The 14,870-nt window shown below is 44.0% G+C and overlaps 1 protein-coding gene across 5 annotated transcripts in view; it reads left to right on the forward strand.

Moving 5' to 3' along the window:
- Window positions 1-393: 393 nt before the first annotated feature.
- LOC139558492 (trafficking protein particle complex subunit 9-like) overlaps window positions 394-14,870 on the forward strand; it is a 296,688-nt gene continuing 282,211 nt past the window's right edge. For 2 of the 5 annotated variants that reach the window (XM_071373648.1, XM_071373653.1), the window contains exons 1-7: window positions 394-497; window positions 1,345-1,489; window positions 3,206-3,304; window positions 3,399-3,754; window positions 11,877-12,022; window positions 12,337-12,474; window positions 13,406-13,432. In XM_071373648.1, the coding sequence (XP_071229749.1) occupies window positions 1,361-1,489; window positions 3,206-3,304; window positions 3,399-3,754; window positions 11,877-12,022; window positions 12,337-12,474; window positions 13,406-13,432 (895 nt within the window). In that variant the 5' untranslated portion in view covers window positions 394-497; window positions 1,345-1,360. Of the gene's footprint in view, window positions 546-566; window positions 1,490-3,205; window positions 3,305-3,398; window positions 3,755-11,876; window positions 12,023-12,336; window positions 12,475-13,405; window positions 13,433-14,870 lie in introns of those variants that run through there. The other 3 variants (XM_071373650.1, XM_071373652.1, XM_071373649.1) reach the window with 3 other exon arrangements.

Here is a 14,870-nt window from a genome sequence, read left to right on the forward strand (position 1 = left end):
ATGCCAGTGAAGATATGGTAGTGGATGAACCACAGTCTGTAGTAAATGTTTGCTGCCAGTCAAAATATACCCTGTGTGTTAAAAAGGTGGATTTTGTGGTGTTCTTTGCCACAGTTATTAACTGTACAGCACAAGTCTCACAGAAGTCTAAGAAATGTGACATTATTGTGGCTGTGGAAGAAAAGTTTGTGAAGACTTGCAAGTGGTACTGGCTCCGGAATACCTGCCTTTCCCGGTTCCCCTTGAGCCTGTGTAGGGATCAGATCTGTTTTTATTTTTTAACAGAAACGTTGTTAGATTTTGTTTATCATTATTTGTTAGTTTTGTAGTATTTTGGTAGTTTGTTCAGTTTTTGGGGAATCCTGTTTCTATCCCGGACAGTAGGTGGCAGGATGCACATTAAATTGTGCGATCGCCAATATACCATATAAGAAGATAGAGAAGAAGAGTTCATTCAGGAAGCTCTGTTAAACGTTTCTGGTTCAAGATATATCAAGGTAACATCAATGAAACGCATACATTATGTGAATTCTTGGCATGTTTTGGTAAAGAATTATGCTGTATGTGGCTGAAGAGTCAGCTAGCCTAGCAACCAGGTGTCATACTAATGTTAGCTAGCTTTCTAGAGACTGTCAGTGTAGCTAGCAAGCTAACTAACTTGGTAAAGCAGCCATTCTGTAAACATTGATGGCTGAAATAATTCAATTTGAAATATTTGAAGTTGAATGTATTTTACTGTAACAAAGGTATATTAGCCATGAGGCTAGCTACTGTCGCTAGGTTGGTTAGAGCTGCTAGCACAGTGTTGTATCTTTGTTGCTATCTAGGTAGATCCTTTATACTCCAGATTGAAACTCGCGCATGGTGGGTGGGTGATGTTGTTGTGAATGGGCAACACGTCACGCTCGCGATGTATGTAGTTTGCAATTAATTCCAACGGCTGTCTTGTCAATACTTGTAAATTGTACCTAAAATAACTCACACGATGACATGTTTGGTCACTATACTGAGAGTTGAGAAATTGTGTGGGTGCAGGCTTTTGCTCCAACCAAGCAGTAACACACCTGATTATTGTCAGAATGCTTTAGATTCAACTGGCAGTGATTTCAAACCTTGACTGTGGAATGTGTGGATGAAATGTAGTTAGATGTTGAGGAATTAATAAAATCATATTGTAGCCCGACCGGGACTTGAACCCCGGTCCAGTGACTGTCAAGCCAACAGCGTAAACCCCAACGCCAAGAGGTCCGAACCACTTGATGAGGTCGTTAGGTGTTGGGTTAAGGTCTCTACATTACCCCCTTCCTTTGGTTCTCTCCCTCTTCCTTTCCCCCTGCCCCTCAGAGCCCATGAGAAGGAGATGAGTATCCCAGATTACATGCAGTGTGCTGAGGACCATCAGACGGTCTTGGTGGTGGTCCAACCAGTGGGCATCGTCCCCGAGGACGAATTCTTCAGGATCTACAAACGCATTGCCTCTGTGGCCCAGGTAAGCATTCACTATGTGTACTAGCTATGAGGGCGTCCCAAATGGCACCCTATTGGCAGTCTCTATGGGGGTACCACAGGGTTCAATTCTCGGGCCGACTCTTTTCTCTGTATACATCAATGATGTTGCTCTTGCTGCGGGCGATTCCCTGATCCACCTCTACGCAGACGACACCATTCTATATACTTCCGGCCCTTCCTTGGACACTGTGCTATCTAACCTCCAAACGAGCTTCAATGCCATACAACACTCCTTCCGTGGCCTCCAACTGCTCTTAAACGCTAGTAAAACCAAATGCATGCTTTTCAACCGTTCGCTGCCTGCACCCGCACGCCCGACTAGCATCACCACCCTGGACGGTTCCGACCTAGAATATGTGGACATCTATAAGTACCTAGGTGTCTGGCTAGACTGCAAACTCTCCTTCCAGACTCATATCAAACATCTCCAATCCAAAATCAAATCAAGAATCGGCTTTCTATTCCGCAACAAAGCCTCCTTCACTCACGCCGCCAAACTTACCCTAGTAAAACTGACTATCCTACCGATCCTCGACTTCGGCGATGTCATCTACAAAATAGCTTCCAATACTCTACTCAGCAAACTGGATGCAGTTTATCACAGTGCCATTCGTTTTGTTACTAAAGCACCTTATACGACCCACCACTGCGACCTGTATGCCCTAGTCGGCTGGCCCTCGCTACATGTTCGTCGTCAGACCCACTGGCTCCAGGTCATCTACAAGGCTATGCTAGGTAAAGTGCCGCCTTATCTCAGTTCACTGGTCACGATGGCTAGACGCACGCGCTCCAGCAGGTGTATCTCACTGATCATCCCTAAAGCCAAAACCTCATTTGGACGCCTTTCCTTCCAGTTCTCTGCTGCCTGCGACTGGAACGAATTGCAAAAATCTCTGAAGTTGGAGACTTTTATCTCCCTCAACAACTTTAAAAATCTGCTATCCGAGCAGCTAACCGATCGCTGCAGCTGTACATAGTCCATCTGTAAACTACCCACCCAATTTACCTACCTCACCCCCCATACTGCTTTTATTTATTTACTTTTCTGCTCTTTTGCACACCAGTATCTCTTCTTGCACATGATCATCTGATGATTTATCACTCCAGTGTTAATCTGCTAAATTGTAACTATTCGATTTATTGCCTACCTCATGCCTTTTGCACACATTGTATATAGATTCTCTTTTTTTTCTACCATGTTATTGACTTGTTTATTGTTTACTCCATGTGTAACTCTGTGTTGTCTGTTCACACTGCTATGCTTTATCTTGGCCAGGTCGCAGTTGCAAATGAGAACTTGTTCTCAACTAGCCTACCTGGTTAAATAAAGGTGAAATAAAAAATAAAAAAAATTGCACGACCCACACTGGTCAAAAGTAGTGCACTAAGTGCTTCTACATGCTGCTTCTACATCTGCGTTGCTTACTGTTTGGGGTTTAGGCTGGCTTTCTGTATAAGCACGTAGTGACATCTGCTGATGTAAAAAGGGCTTTATTAATACATTTGATTGATATAGGGAATAGGGTGGCATTTGTGACACACTCTAGGCCTATGTCTTATTATTTATTGAAATATGTAACCCCTGTCCACTTAGTAGTTATTGTTTTTTAATGTAATTTTTTTACCATTGGATCCTGATTGTCAAACGATCCCTATTTTGTTCTGTTTTGTCTTTTCATGGTGTTGGGAAAAAAAGGTGTCCATCCGGGACTCCCAGAGGAACCTCTATATCCGTTACCGTCACCACTACCTCCCTGAGAACAACGAGTGGGGAGACTTCCAGACACACCGCAAGGTTTGTTGCTTTGTGGCTATTATTTTTCCTGTTTGTTGCTCAGGAATAATAGTATTATCTGTCTGTCTATCTATCTCTATTCATCTCTATCTAGGTGGTGGGCCTCATCTCCGTGACGACCTGTGGTTCGGCTAAAGAGTGGCCCCAAACGTCGGACCGTTTCCACAGCCAGAAGGATGTGTTCGGAGCCACGCTGTACGACTCACGGCTCCTGGTGTTCGGGCTGCAGGGGGAGATAGCTGAGCAGCAGAGGACGGATGTGGCTTTCTACTCTAGCTATGATGACTGTCCCGATTTGGAGAAGAGGGTGGAGGACTTTGTGGAGTCCATCTTCATTGTGCTGGAGTCCAAGAGGCTGGATAGAGCCACAGACAAGTCTGGGGATAAGATACCACTGCTTTGTGTTCCCTTTGAGAAGAAAGACTTTGTGGGGCTGGACACTGATAGCAGGTGAGTTGTCTTTTCTTCTGCACTCTATTTGGGTTTTATAGGTCTGGTATCATTCACATGTTTTGCAGCTTATATCGTTTTTCAGCTGGTCAATGAATTTGGAATTAACAAAGTTGGTTATTAAAAACTTTCTTTGAGCCTGTACTAGATGGCGACCGATTAATCGGTATGGCTGATTAATTAGGGCCGATTTCAAGTTTTCATAACAATCGGTAATCAGCATTTTTGGACACCGATCATGGCCGATTACATTGCACTCCACGAGGAGACTGCGTGGCAGGCTGACTACCTGTTATGCGAGTGCAGCAAGAAGCCAAGGTAAGGTGCTAGCTAGCATTAAACGTATCTTATTAAAAAACAATCAATCTTAACATAATCACTAGTTAACTACACATGGTTGATGATATTACTAGTTTATCTAGCTTGTCCTGCGTTGCATATAATCGATGCGGTGCCTGTTAATTTATCATTGAATCACAGCCTACTTTGCCAAACGGGTGATTTAACAAGCGCATTTGCGAAAAAAAGCACTGTCGTTGCACCAATGTGTACCTAATCATAAACATCAACGCCTTTCTTAAAATCAATACACAAGTATATATTTTTAAACCTGCATATTTAGTTAATATTGCCTGCTAACATTAATTTCTTTTAACTAGGGAAATTGTGTCACTTCTCTTGCGTTCTGTGCAACAGAGTCAAGGTATATGCAGCAGTTTGGGCCGCCTGGCTCGTTGCGAACTGTGAAGACTGTTTCAATCGGTGACGTCACTCGCTCTGAGACTTGGAGTAGTTGTTCCCCTTGCTCTGCAAGGGCCGTGGCTTTAGTGGCGCGATGGGTAACGATGCTTCGAGGGTGGCTGTTGTCGACGTGTTCCTGGTTCGAGGACAGGTAGGGGTGAGGAGAGGAATGGAAGCTATACTGTTACACTGGCAATACTAAAGTGCCTATAAGAACATCCAATAGTCAAAGGTATATGAAATACAAATGGTATAGAGAGAAATAGTCCTATAATAACCTCAACCTAAAACTTCTTACCTGAGTCTTCAATATTCCCATGTTAAAAGGAACCACCAGCTTTCATATGTTCTCATGTTCTGAGCAAGGAACTTAAATGTTAGCTTTTTTACATGGCACATATTGCACTTTTACTTTCTTCTCCAACACTTTGTTTTTGCATTATTTAAACCAAATTGAACATGTTTCATTATTTATTTGAGGCTAAATTGATTTGATTGATGTATTATATTAAGTTAAAATAAAAGTGTTCATTCAGTATTGTTGTAATTGTCATTATTACAAATAAATAAAAAAATCGTCCGATTAATCGGTATCGGCTTTTTTGGTCCTCCAATAATCGGTATCGGCGTTGAAAAATCATAATTGGTCGACCTCTAGCCTGTACTGTAACTGCTGAATTAAGAAAGTCTATTCGTTTTACAATTTATAAAATGCCTCAATTTGTCAAGTGAAGCCGAAAGGTTGTTAGATGGTTTTTACTTGACTGGTTGCTACAAAATGCTGGAAAAAGTTTGACCTCAGTGTTTCTCTGTGATGTCCATCGTCTAGATAGCCTTGTCATTACATTAGTGTTGCTAAGGACAACAGTCAACGTTGCGTGTTTATTTCTTCGTTCAAAAATCTGTTTTTATTTTTGCTTCTTTCCCTTTTTCTTTGTTTATCTTGGTTACTTTATTTGTCTTATTTGTTTCTTTCACACTGTCCTGTGAGTTTGTTGCATGTGAAAAGGTGAGATGCTGTTAGACACATCGCTTTAGTTAAGCCCATCCTAGTTCCAGTTTAAGCCCACCCCTAAACGAGACACTCCACCCTGGCCTCGTCCCCTACCCCAGTGCTCTTGTGCATGGGTTCATCACTCCTCTCAACTTTGTATGAAATAAAATCATAACAATAAGAGTTCTGAAGGAGCTGATAGTTTGGACATGCAGAGTACAGAACACTGTCAACGACTGAGGCTTGTGAAGGTTGGTTCACTTAAACAGTGAGGATAGCCTATCTATTCTATTACAGTGGGGAGAACAAGTATTTGATACACTGCCGATTTTGCAGGTTTTCCTACTTACAAAGCATATAGAGGTCTGTAATTTTTATCATAGGTACACTTCAACTGTGAGAGACGGAATCTAAAACAAAAATCCAGAACATCACATTGTATGATTTTTAAGTAATGAATTTGCATTTTATTGCATGACATAAGTATTTGATACATCAGAAAAGCAGAACTTAATATTTGGTACAGAAACCTTTGTTTGCAATTACAGAGATCATACGTTTCCTGTAGTTCTTGACCAGGTTTGCACACACTGCAGCAGGGATTTTGGCCCACTCCTCTATACAGACCTTCTCCAGATCCTTCAGGTTTTGGGGCTGTCGCTGGGCAATACGGACTTTCAGCTCCCTCCAAAGATTTTCTATTGGGTTCAGGTCTGGAGACTGGCTAGGCCACTCCAGGACCTTGAGATGCTTCTTACGGAGCCACTCCTTAGTTGCCCTGGCTGTGTGTTTCGGGTCGTTGTCATGCTGGAAGACCCAGCCACGACCCATCTTCAATGCTCTTACTGAGGGAAGGAGGTTTTTGGCCAAGATCTCGCGATACATGGCCCCATCCATCCTCCCCTCAATATGGTGCAGTCGTCCTGTCCCCTTTGCAGAAAAGCATCCCCAAAGAATGATGTTTCCACCTCCATGCTTCACGGTTGGGATGGTGTTCCTGGGGTTGTACTCATTCTTCTTCTTCCTCCAAACACGGCGAGTGGAGTTTAGACCAAAAAGCTCTATTTTTGTCTCATCAGACCACATGACCTTCTCCCATTCCTCCTCTGGATCATCCAGATGGTCATTGGCAAACTTCAGACGGGCCTGGACATGCGCTGGCTTGAGCAGGGGGACCTTGCGTGCGCTGCAGGATTTTAATCCATGACGGCGTAGTGTGTTACTAATGAATTTCTTTGAGACTGTGGTCCCAGCTCTCTTCAGGTCATTGACCAGGTCCTGCCGTGTAGTTCTGGGCTCATCCCTCACCTTCCTCATGATCATTGATGCCCCACGAGGTGAGATCTTGCATGGAGCCCCAGACCGAGGGTGATTGACCGTCATCTTGAACTTCTTCCATTTTCTAATAATTGCGCCAACAGTTGTTGCCTTCTCACCAAGCTGCTTGCCTATTGTCCTGTAGCCCATCCCAGCCTTGTGCAGGTCTACAATTTTATCCCTGATGTCCTTACACAGCTCTCTGGTCTTGGCCATTGTGGAGAGGTTGGAGTCTGTTTGATTGAGTGTGTGGACAGGTGTCTTTTATACAGGTAACGAGTTCAAACAGGTGCAGTTAATACAGGTAATGAGTGGAGAACAGGAGGGCTTCTTAAAGAAAAACTAACAGGTCTGTGAGAGCTGGAATTCTTACTGGTTGGTAGGTGATCAAATACTTATGTCATGCAATAAAATGCAAATGAATTACTTAAAAATCATACAATGTGATTTTCTGGATTTTTGTTTTAGATTCCGTCTCTCACAGTTGAAGTGTACCTATGATAAAAATTACAGACCTCTACATGCTTTGTAAGTAGGAAAACCTGCAAAATCGGCAGTGTATCAAATACTTGTTCTCCCCACTGTATGTGCTTGTAAAGGTATGTCCAGGCTATCAGGAACATGATGATTGGGAGGTTGTCACCTGACCCAAGCTTGACTGAGTGAATAAGGTCTATGCTCTAATTCTTCTGAAGCATCACACATTCTATAACATGGGTCTCATATCTTCTACTATATTCTGCTGCTAGTACACTTTAACATGGATCTCATATCTTCAATGGTGGATTTAGATATAGGCGGCATCTTGCCGGGGGCGACATGGGGCGCCCGCACAAATATTCTGAATGGTGACATTTGCGCGATCGGTTTTCTATTGCTGATTTGCACGTCACGTCAATGATATCATGTCACCGTGTGGGACTGTAGGTCAATTAACCTTGTCGGAGTGGGCGCTCTGATTCTAGTTTGTGAGCTAGGCAGGCTACTGCCTGGGAAGGTCTCCCACTCAGAAGTACGAGATGGGGAGGAGGGTGGGGGTAGGTTGACCTCAGGTCTCCCCATTGGAAGCCCGAGGTATGGGGAGCGGGGGAATCTATCAAATAGCGCACCTCTAACTTTGTACAGTACTAATGCAATTAGTAAAATCAGTCACACTACGAAATGCTACCAAGGCTAATCTGAAAACAAGGCTCCCTAAATTTGATCAGTATATCGACTGCGTGACCCGGACTGGCAAAATTCTGGATCATTGTTACTCTAACTTCTGCGACGAATACAAAGCCCTCCCCCGCCCTCCTTTCGGCAAAGCTGACCACGACTCCATTTTGTTGCTCCCAGCCTATAGACAGAAACTAAAACAGGAAACGCCCGTGCTCAGGTCTGTTCAACGCTGGTCCGACCAAACTGATTCCACACTTCAAGATTGCTTCGATCACGTGTACTGGGATATGTTCCGGATAGCTTCGAACAACAACATTGATGTATATGCTGATTCGGTGAGTGAGTTTATTAGCAAGTGCATCGGTGATATTGTACCCACAGCGACTATTAAAACCTTCCCCAACCAGAAACCGTGGATTGATGGCAGCATTCGCGCAAAACTGAAAGGTCGAACCACTGCTTTAAATTCGGTCAAGGCGACTGGAAACATGTCCGAATACAAACAGTGTAGCTATTCCCTCCGCAAGGTAATCAAACAAGCTAAGCGTCAGTATAGACATGGTAGAGTCGCAATTCAACGGCTCAGACACGGGAGGAATGTGGCAGGGTCTACAGTCAATCACGGACTACAAAAAGAAAACCAGCCCCGTCGCGGACACCGACGTCTTGCTCCCAGACAAACTAAACAACTTCTTTGCTTGCCGTGGCCAACGTGAGTAAAACATTTAAACGTGTCAACCCTGGCAAGGCTACCGGCCCAGACGGAATCCCTAGCCGCGTCCTCAGCGCATGGGCAGACCAGCTGGCTGGTGTGTTTACGGACATATTCAATCAATCCCTATCCCAGTCTGCTGTTCCCACATGCTTCAAGAGGTCCACCATTGTTCCTGTTCCCAAGAAAGCTAACGACTCGCCCCGTAGCACTCACTTCCGTCATCATGAAGTGATTTGAGAGACTAGTCAAGGATCATATCACCTCCACTCTACCTGACACCCTAGACCCACTCCAATTTGCTTACCGCCCCAATAGGTCCACAGACGACGCAATCACACTGCACACTGACCTAACCCATCTGGACAAGAGGAATACCTATGTAAGAATGCTGTTCATCGACTACAGCTCAGCATTTAACACCATAGTACCCTCTAAACTCGTCATTAAGCTCGAGACCCTGAGTCTCGACCCTGCCCTGTGCAACTGTGTCCTGAACTTTCTGACGGGACACCCCCAGGTGGTGAGGGTAGGAAACATCTCCACCCCGCTGATCCTCAACACTGGGGCCCCACAAGGGTGCGTTCTCAGCCCTCTCCTGTACTCCCTGTTCACCCATGACTGCGTGGCCATGCACGCCTCCAACTCAATCATCAAGTTTGCAGACGACACTACAGTGGTAGGCTTGATTACCAACAACGACGAGACGGCCTACAGGGAGGAGGTGATGGCCCTCGGAGTGTGGTGTCAGGAGAATAACCTCACACTCAACGTCAATAAAACAAAGGAGTTGATCGTGAACTTCAGGAAACAGCAGAGGGAGCACCCCCCTATCCACATCGATGGGACAGTAGTGGAGAAGGTGGAAAGTTTTAAGTTCCTCGGCGTACACATCACGGACAAACTGAAATGGTCCACCCACACAGACAGCATGGTGAAGAAGGTGCAACAGTATCTCTTCAAGAAATTCGGCTTATCACCAAAAAACCTTTACAGATGCACAAACGAGAACATCCTGTCGGGCTGTATCACCGCCTGGTACGGCAACTTCTCCGCCCACAACCGGAAGGCTCTCCAGAGGGTAGTGAGGTCTGCACAACGCATCACCGGGGGCAAACTACCTGCCCTCCAGGACACCTACACCACCCGATGTCACAGGAAGGCCAAAAAGATCATCAAGGACAACAACCACCTGAGCCACTGCCTACCCTACATTACTCATCTCATATGTATATACTGTACTCTATACCATCTACTGCATCTTGCCTATGCCGTTCGTCCATTCATATGTACATATTCTTATTCATTCCTTTACACGTGTGTTTAAGGTAGTTGTTGTGAAATTGTTAGATATTTCTGCATGGTTAGAACTAGAAGCACAAGCATTTCGCTACACTCGCATTAACATTTGGTAACCATGTGTATATGTGACCAATAAAATTTGATTTGAAATAAACCAGAATTCATTCATAATACTGTGAATATATAGGTTCACAGACATATTGTTGCATTTTTTCTGGTTTGTGTGAAATCGTTAAGAATAATATAAAACCAGTCTGCACACCACCAAGGTGAATTGGTTTAGTCTTGGTTGATGGTGTTGAGGGATGGGTAATGTATTGATGCTCGAGTGCCAAATCAACCAAATTCTATTAGTCTTTGTTACTACTTTTTGATATTTTTGTCTTATTTTTGTATGTGTATATAGTTTTAAATGTTATGATTATTTATTTGTGGTGTTCCAAATTCCTGAATAAAAATTACAGTTGGTGCAGAAGGAATGTTTTTTTGGCAGGGGGGGGTGGGGGGGGGGTGCTGAAGGGGAGGTTCACCCAGGGAACCATACAAGCTAGAACCGCCACTGCATATCTTCTACTATATTCTGCTGCTAGTTCACTTTACCATGGATCTCATATCTACTACTATATTCTGCTGCTAGTACACTTTACCATGGATCTCATATCTTGTACTATATTCTGCTGCTAGTTCACTTTACCATGGATCTCATATCTTATACTATATTCTGCTGCTAGTACACTTTACCATGGATCTCATATCTTGTACTATATTCTGCTGCTAGTACACTTTACCATGGATCTCATATCTTCTACTATATTCTGCTGCTAGTACACTTTAACATGGATCTCATATCTTCTATGTTCTGCTGCTAGTACAATTTAACATGGATCTCATATCTTCTATGTTCTGCTGCAACTACACTTTAACATGGATCTCGTATCTTCTACTATATTCTGCTGCTAGTACACTTTAACATGGATCTCATATCTTCTATGTTCTGCTGCAACTACACTTTAACATGGATCTCGTATATCCGTGATTCATGGAGGGATGCATCACCTTCAACGAGGCTTATTATTGCACCTACTTATGAAAGCATGACTTTGAATGTGGTATCCATGTTCTTCTAAGCAGACCATACATAATGTATTGCTCATCATTTTATTTCACAAACTAGGCTAACAAATGGTAACATAGGCATAGTTTGTTTTCATCCGAAAAGTTTAGGCCCTACTCATTACTCTGAATCTAAACAATATGAGCAAAGCAAATGTACCATAAATTCACTAATAACATGTAAGTCAACCCCATTTACCCCCAATGACACATCAGAATGTTCTCTAGGTAACACAATACTAGGTGGGTTTGACCCTAGACCTTCCCAGTATCTCAGGCTCCAGTAAAGAGTTAGACAGACAGAGGTCTTGAACTGGCCCCCTTTTCTTCTGTTAGAATTACAAACGGTGATGTCATCCTCCTCTTCAATCCTTGTGTGTTTAATGTGCTAGACTTCAGGATCAGGGTCGTTCTGATTATTTTTCTCTATTGGGTTCTCCCCTACCCAACCCCTGTCTCCCTTGCTTGTGCTGCCCCCCCCCCCCCCAACACACACACCACTTGTAACTGATAAGATTCATTCAACAGTGAGTCTCCTCTGCTAGCACCCAATGGGACCTGGGTAAGAAAATACGTTATGCTTAAAGGACTTTTATTTTGGAAACCATACGAGAGAGAGAGAGAACAAAATATGTTTGTTTTTGTGAAAATGATGTAAGAAGTAAACCGTACTTGGATACTTGTTTGCTGTAACATGTGGACAAAGTTGTATTGTAAATGGATTCCTCTACGACATCTGACTGACACATTTTGATGTTTCTTTCCCTCCTCCTCCTCCTTAGGCACTATAAGAAGCGTTGCCAGGGCCGTATGAGGAAGCACGTTGGGGACCTGTGTTTGCAGGCAGGCATGTTGCAGGATGCCCTGGTTCACTATCACATGGCAGTGGAGCTGCTCCGCTCCGTCAATGACTTCCTGTGGCTCGGGGGTAAGACTGGGGAGGAAGACATGCCTCCTGCTCTACTCTCAAATCCAATAAAGCAGGGGTGGATACCCTGCAGGTTTTTGCTCCGACCCTACTATAACACACCTGATTCTACTAATCAGTGGCTCACCACGACCTTGAAGGCAATCAGGGGTGCTACTACAGGGTAGTAGCAAAATCCTGCCCAGCCCAGTAGCTCTGCAGGAGGATGGATCATCACCCTTGCCATACTGTACATACAGAATGCCCTTTAGTCAACTTCTAATGGAGGGTATTCTGTTTCATTGACACATCTCCCTTGTGTCTTGGTTCTCCAGCTGCGTTAGAGGGCCTGTGTTCAGCCTCTGTTATCTTCCACTATCCTGGAGGAACAGCAGGGAAGGCTTCTGGACGCGAACGCAGCCTGGCACAGGGCCAGGGCCAAGCAGCCGACGCAGGGAAGAGACACCGGCCAGGTAAGCAGCACTCCTCTCTCTCGCTTGCTCTCCCTGTGTGTGAGGTTGGGGTGGTCTTCTCGGTAGGGATATTTGTAATGGGGCCGAGGTATTCAAGCAGTGAAAGGGAACATTTTTGTATTTTATTTTCACTTCTTGTTCGGCCAAGCCAAGTTGGCTATATGGGTAAGAAGGAAGAACCGGGTGGTGGGGACAGACAGACGGTGTTATTATTGAAAGGGAGGGTCTCTGCGCGTCTCAGGGTTGAATTTGATCAAATGAACAGTGTGGTGGTATGGGGGCCCCAGGGGGGCTGTCTGTACGTCTGGAGAGGAGAGGTTGGAGGTACGGTTGTAATGTGGATTGTATTTTACTGTGTGGAGGTTGTGGTGTTTATGGGGAGGGGGGTGTTTTTGTTTAATATCTCATTAATGACAACTTGTGGAAGATGTCCGGAGGTTTCTGATTGAGCTGTGATTATAGGATGGTTGGAAGGAAGCGGTCTCCGTGGCTATTTGACGTGTGGCCCAAGCAATTGCAGCTAGTATGGCTAGTACTATGACAACACAAGCTTTGCTACGCTTTTCTCAGCCCAGCTGCTTCTGTTGTTCTGTGCCCTGGACAACATTACCTGAGAAATCCGGTGGCCCCCACAACCTAACCCATTTGTTCTGAACAGTATTTCATATCATATTTCCATTCACCCATGTCTTTACTTCATATTATTAACAAGTCAATTACTTTAACCCCTAAATAACCACACATATTTTGTTTTAGTTTATCACTGAAGTAATTAGATATAGCATACTATACTGCGGGGACCGATGGGGAAAGTCACAAGGAACCGTCTAAGAAGCGGCTCGTTTGGGGACTAACTTTGCTTTCAGTAACTTACTGCACTGTGTGAACCTGCGTTCTCTCTCTGTGTGTCTGTCTCTGTGTGTTACCGTAGGGGCGCAGGAGGTACTCATAGACCCAGGTATGGCATGACACTAACAGGGTAGCCCTGCATAGCGTTACTCCTAGCTAGACATCTCACCTGCCTGTGTTTGCCTGCTGTGGCTCTTTTCCCTCTTACTTGTTGCTTTTATGCTTTTTGTGACGACAGCCTCCTAACTTGGTCCCGGATCTGTTAGTGCTCTCTTACCAACTAAGGCCAGACAACACAAACAGATCTGGGACCAGGCTATCAACCCATTGCACTACATCTGATCCCAACGTTTTATTGTTTCCACCACTGGTAAAAACAAAACTGATATTTTTTTCCCGCCTCTTAAGGCAGGGGTTTTATTCCTGTTATTCTTGTCAGCGTTAATGTTGTTGGGTGTTCATGCTTGATTACATCATTGACCTCTTCTAATCAATGAATAGTAACCATTTTAAATCATAATCATCAACATTATATTCAGCACTATAACGTCCGACATGCACCAGAGGGTGGCGATGTTGCTATTGTAGTACTGCCGATTGAGGTATCCAAGCTATTTGTCTGTTCTTCCTGTAGCCTCAAGTTACAATGTAGAACTGTTCAGTGTGAGACATTTTGGCCAACCTATCAGTAGGATATGCTGCAGAAATGTAGCTCTTATATCTTCCCTTTTTAGGGACTGGGGTTGGTTTTACTAAACCATTCAACCCAAGGGGTCTGTGTAAAGTGTGTAGTTCTGGGTCTAGATGTAACATGTTGCACATTTTTCGAACACCTTTAAAAAAAAAAAAGTGTAATATATTCCATTTAGCAGATGCTTTTATCCAATGTGACTTGCAGTCGTGTGTGCCCAAATTGTTTACATATGGGTGGTCCCGGGAATCGAACCCATTATCCTGGCGCTATAAGCACCATGCTTTACTAACTGAGCTAAAGAGGACCACTTAGCAATGTTTTTATTCAAACCAAGTTACAGTACAGTGAGTGTATACATTTCTAGTATGTGTGTGTGATCCCAGAGTAGTCTTATGGTTCACATGTAACGCTGGGTCATAGTGACATCGCCGAGACACCGTTGCTATGGACCCAGCTAGCGCCGTTTCTAGGCAAAGTTTTCTCAATACAAAATGTGTATTCAAATCACATAGGTAGACGAGAGATACTACTCCTATTTCAATTGAAATGCTCCAAACTACTGAGCACACAATGACATTTTGATCACGTAACAGTGCACAGTGACCCGCGAAGGCCTTTCATTTATAGATAGATTGTTTTGTATTTCCATATAAAAGTGAATGCCGTGCATGGCAATTATTGAGCGTTGTCTTGATATCTCGGTGTTTGAAACGCCTGTCGACGCTGCGTTAAATGTGTATGCTCAGGTATGCTATACTCAGTTTCTGAGTATATCATTGTTGGTTGTTGTGACTTTGGCCATATGCATGGATGTGAAGAGCCAGGTGGTGGATGGGTCTGATAACATTGACAA

Source organism: Salvelinus alpinus, chromosome 29 (genome assembly GCF_045679555.1).
Source record: "Salvelinus alpinus chromosome 29, SLU_Salpinus.1, whole genome shotgun sequence".
Classification (NCBI taxonomy): Eukaryota; Metazoa; Chordata; class Actinopteri; order Salmoniformes; family Salmonidae; genus Salvelinus; species Salvelinus alpinus.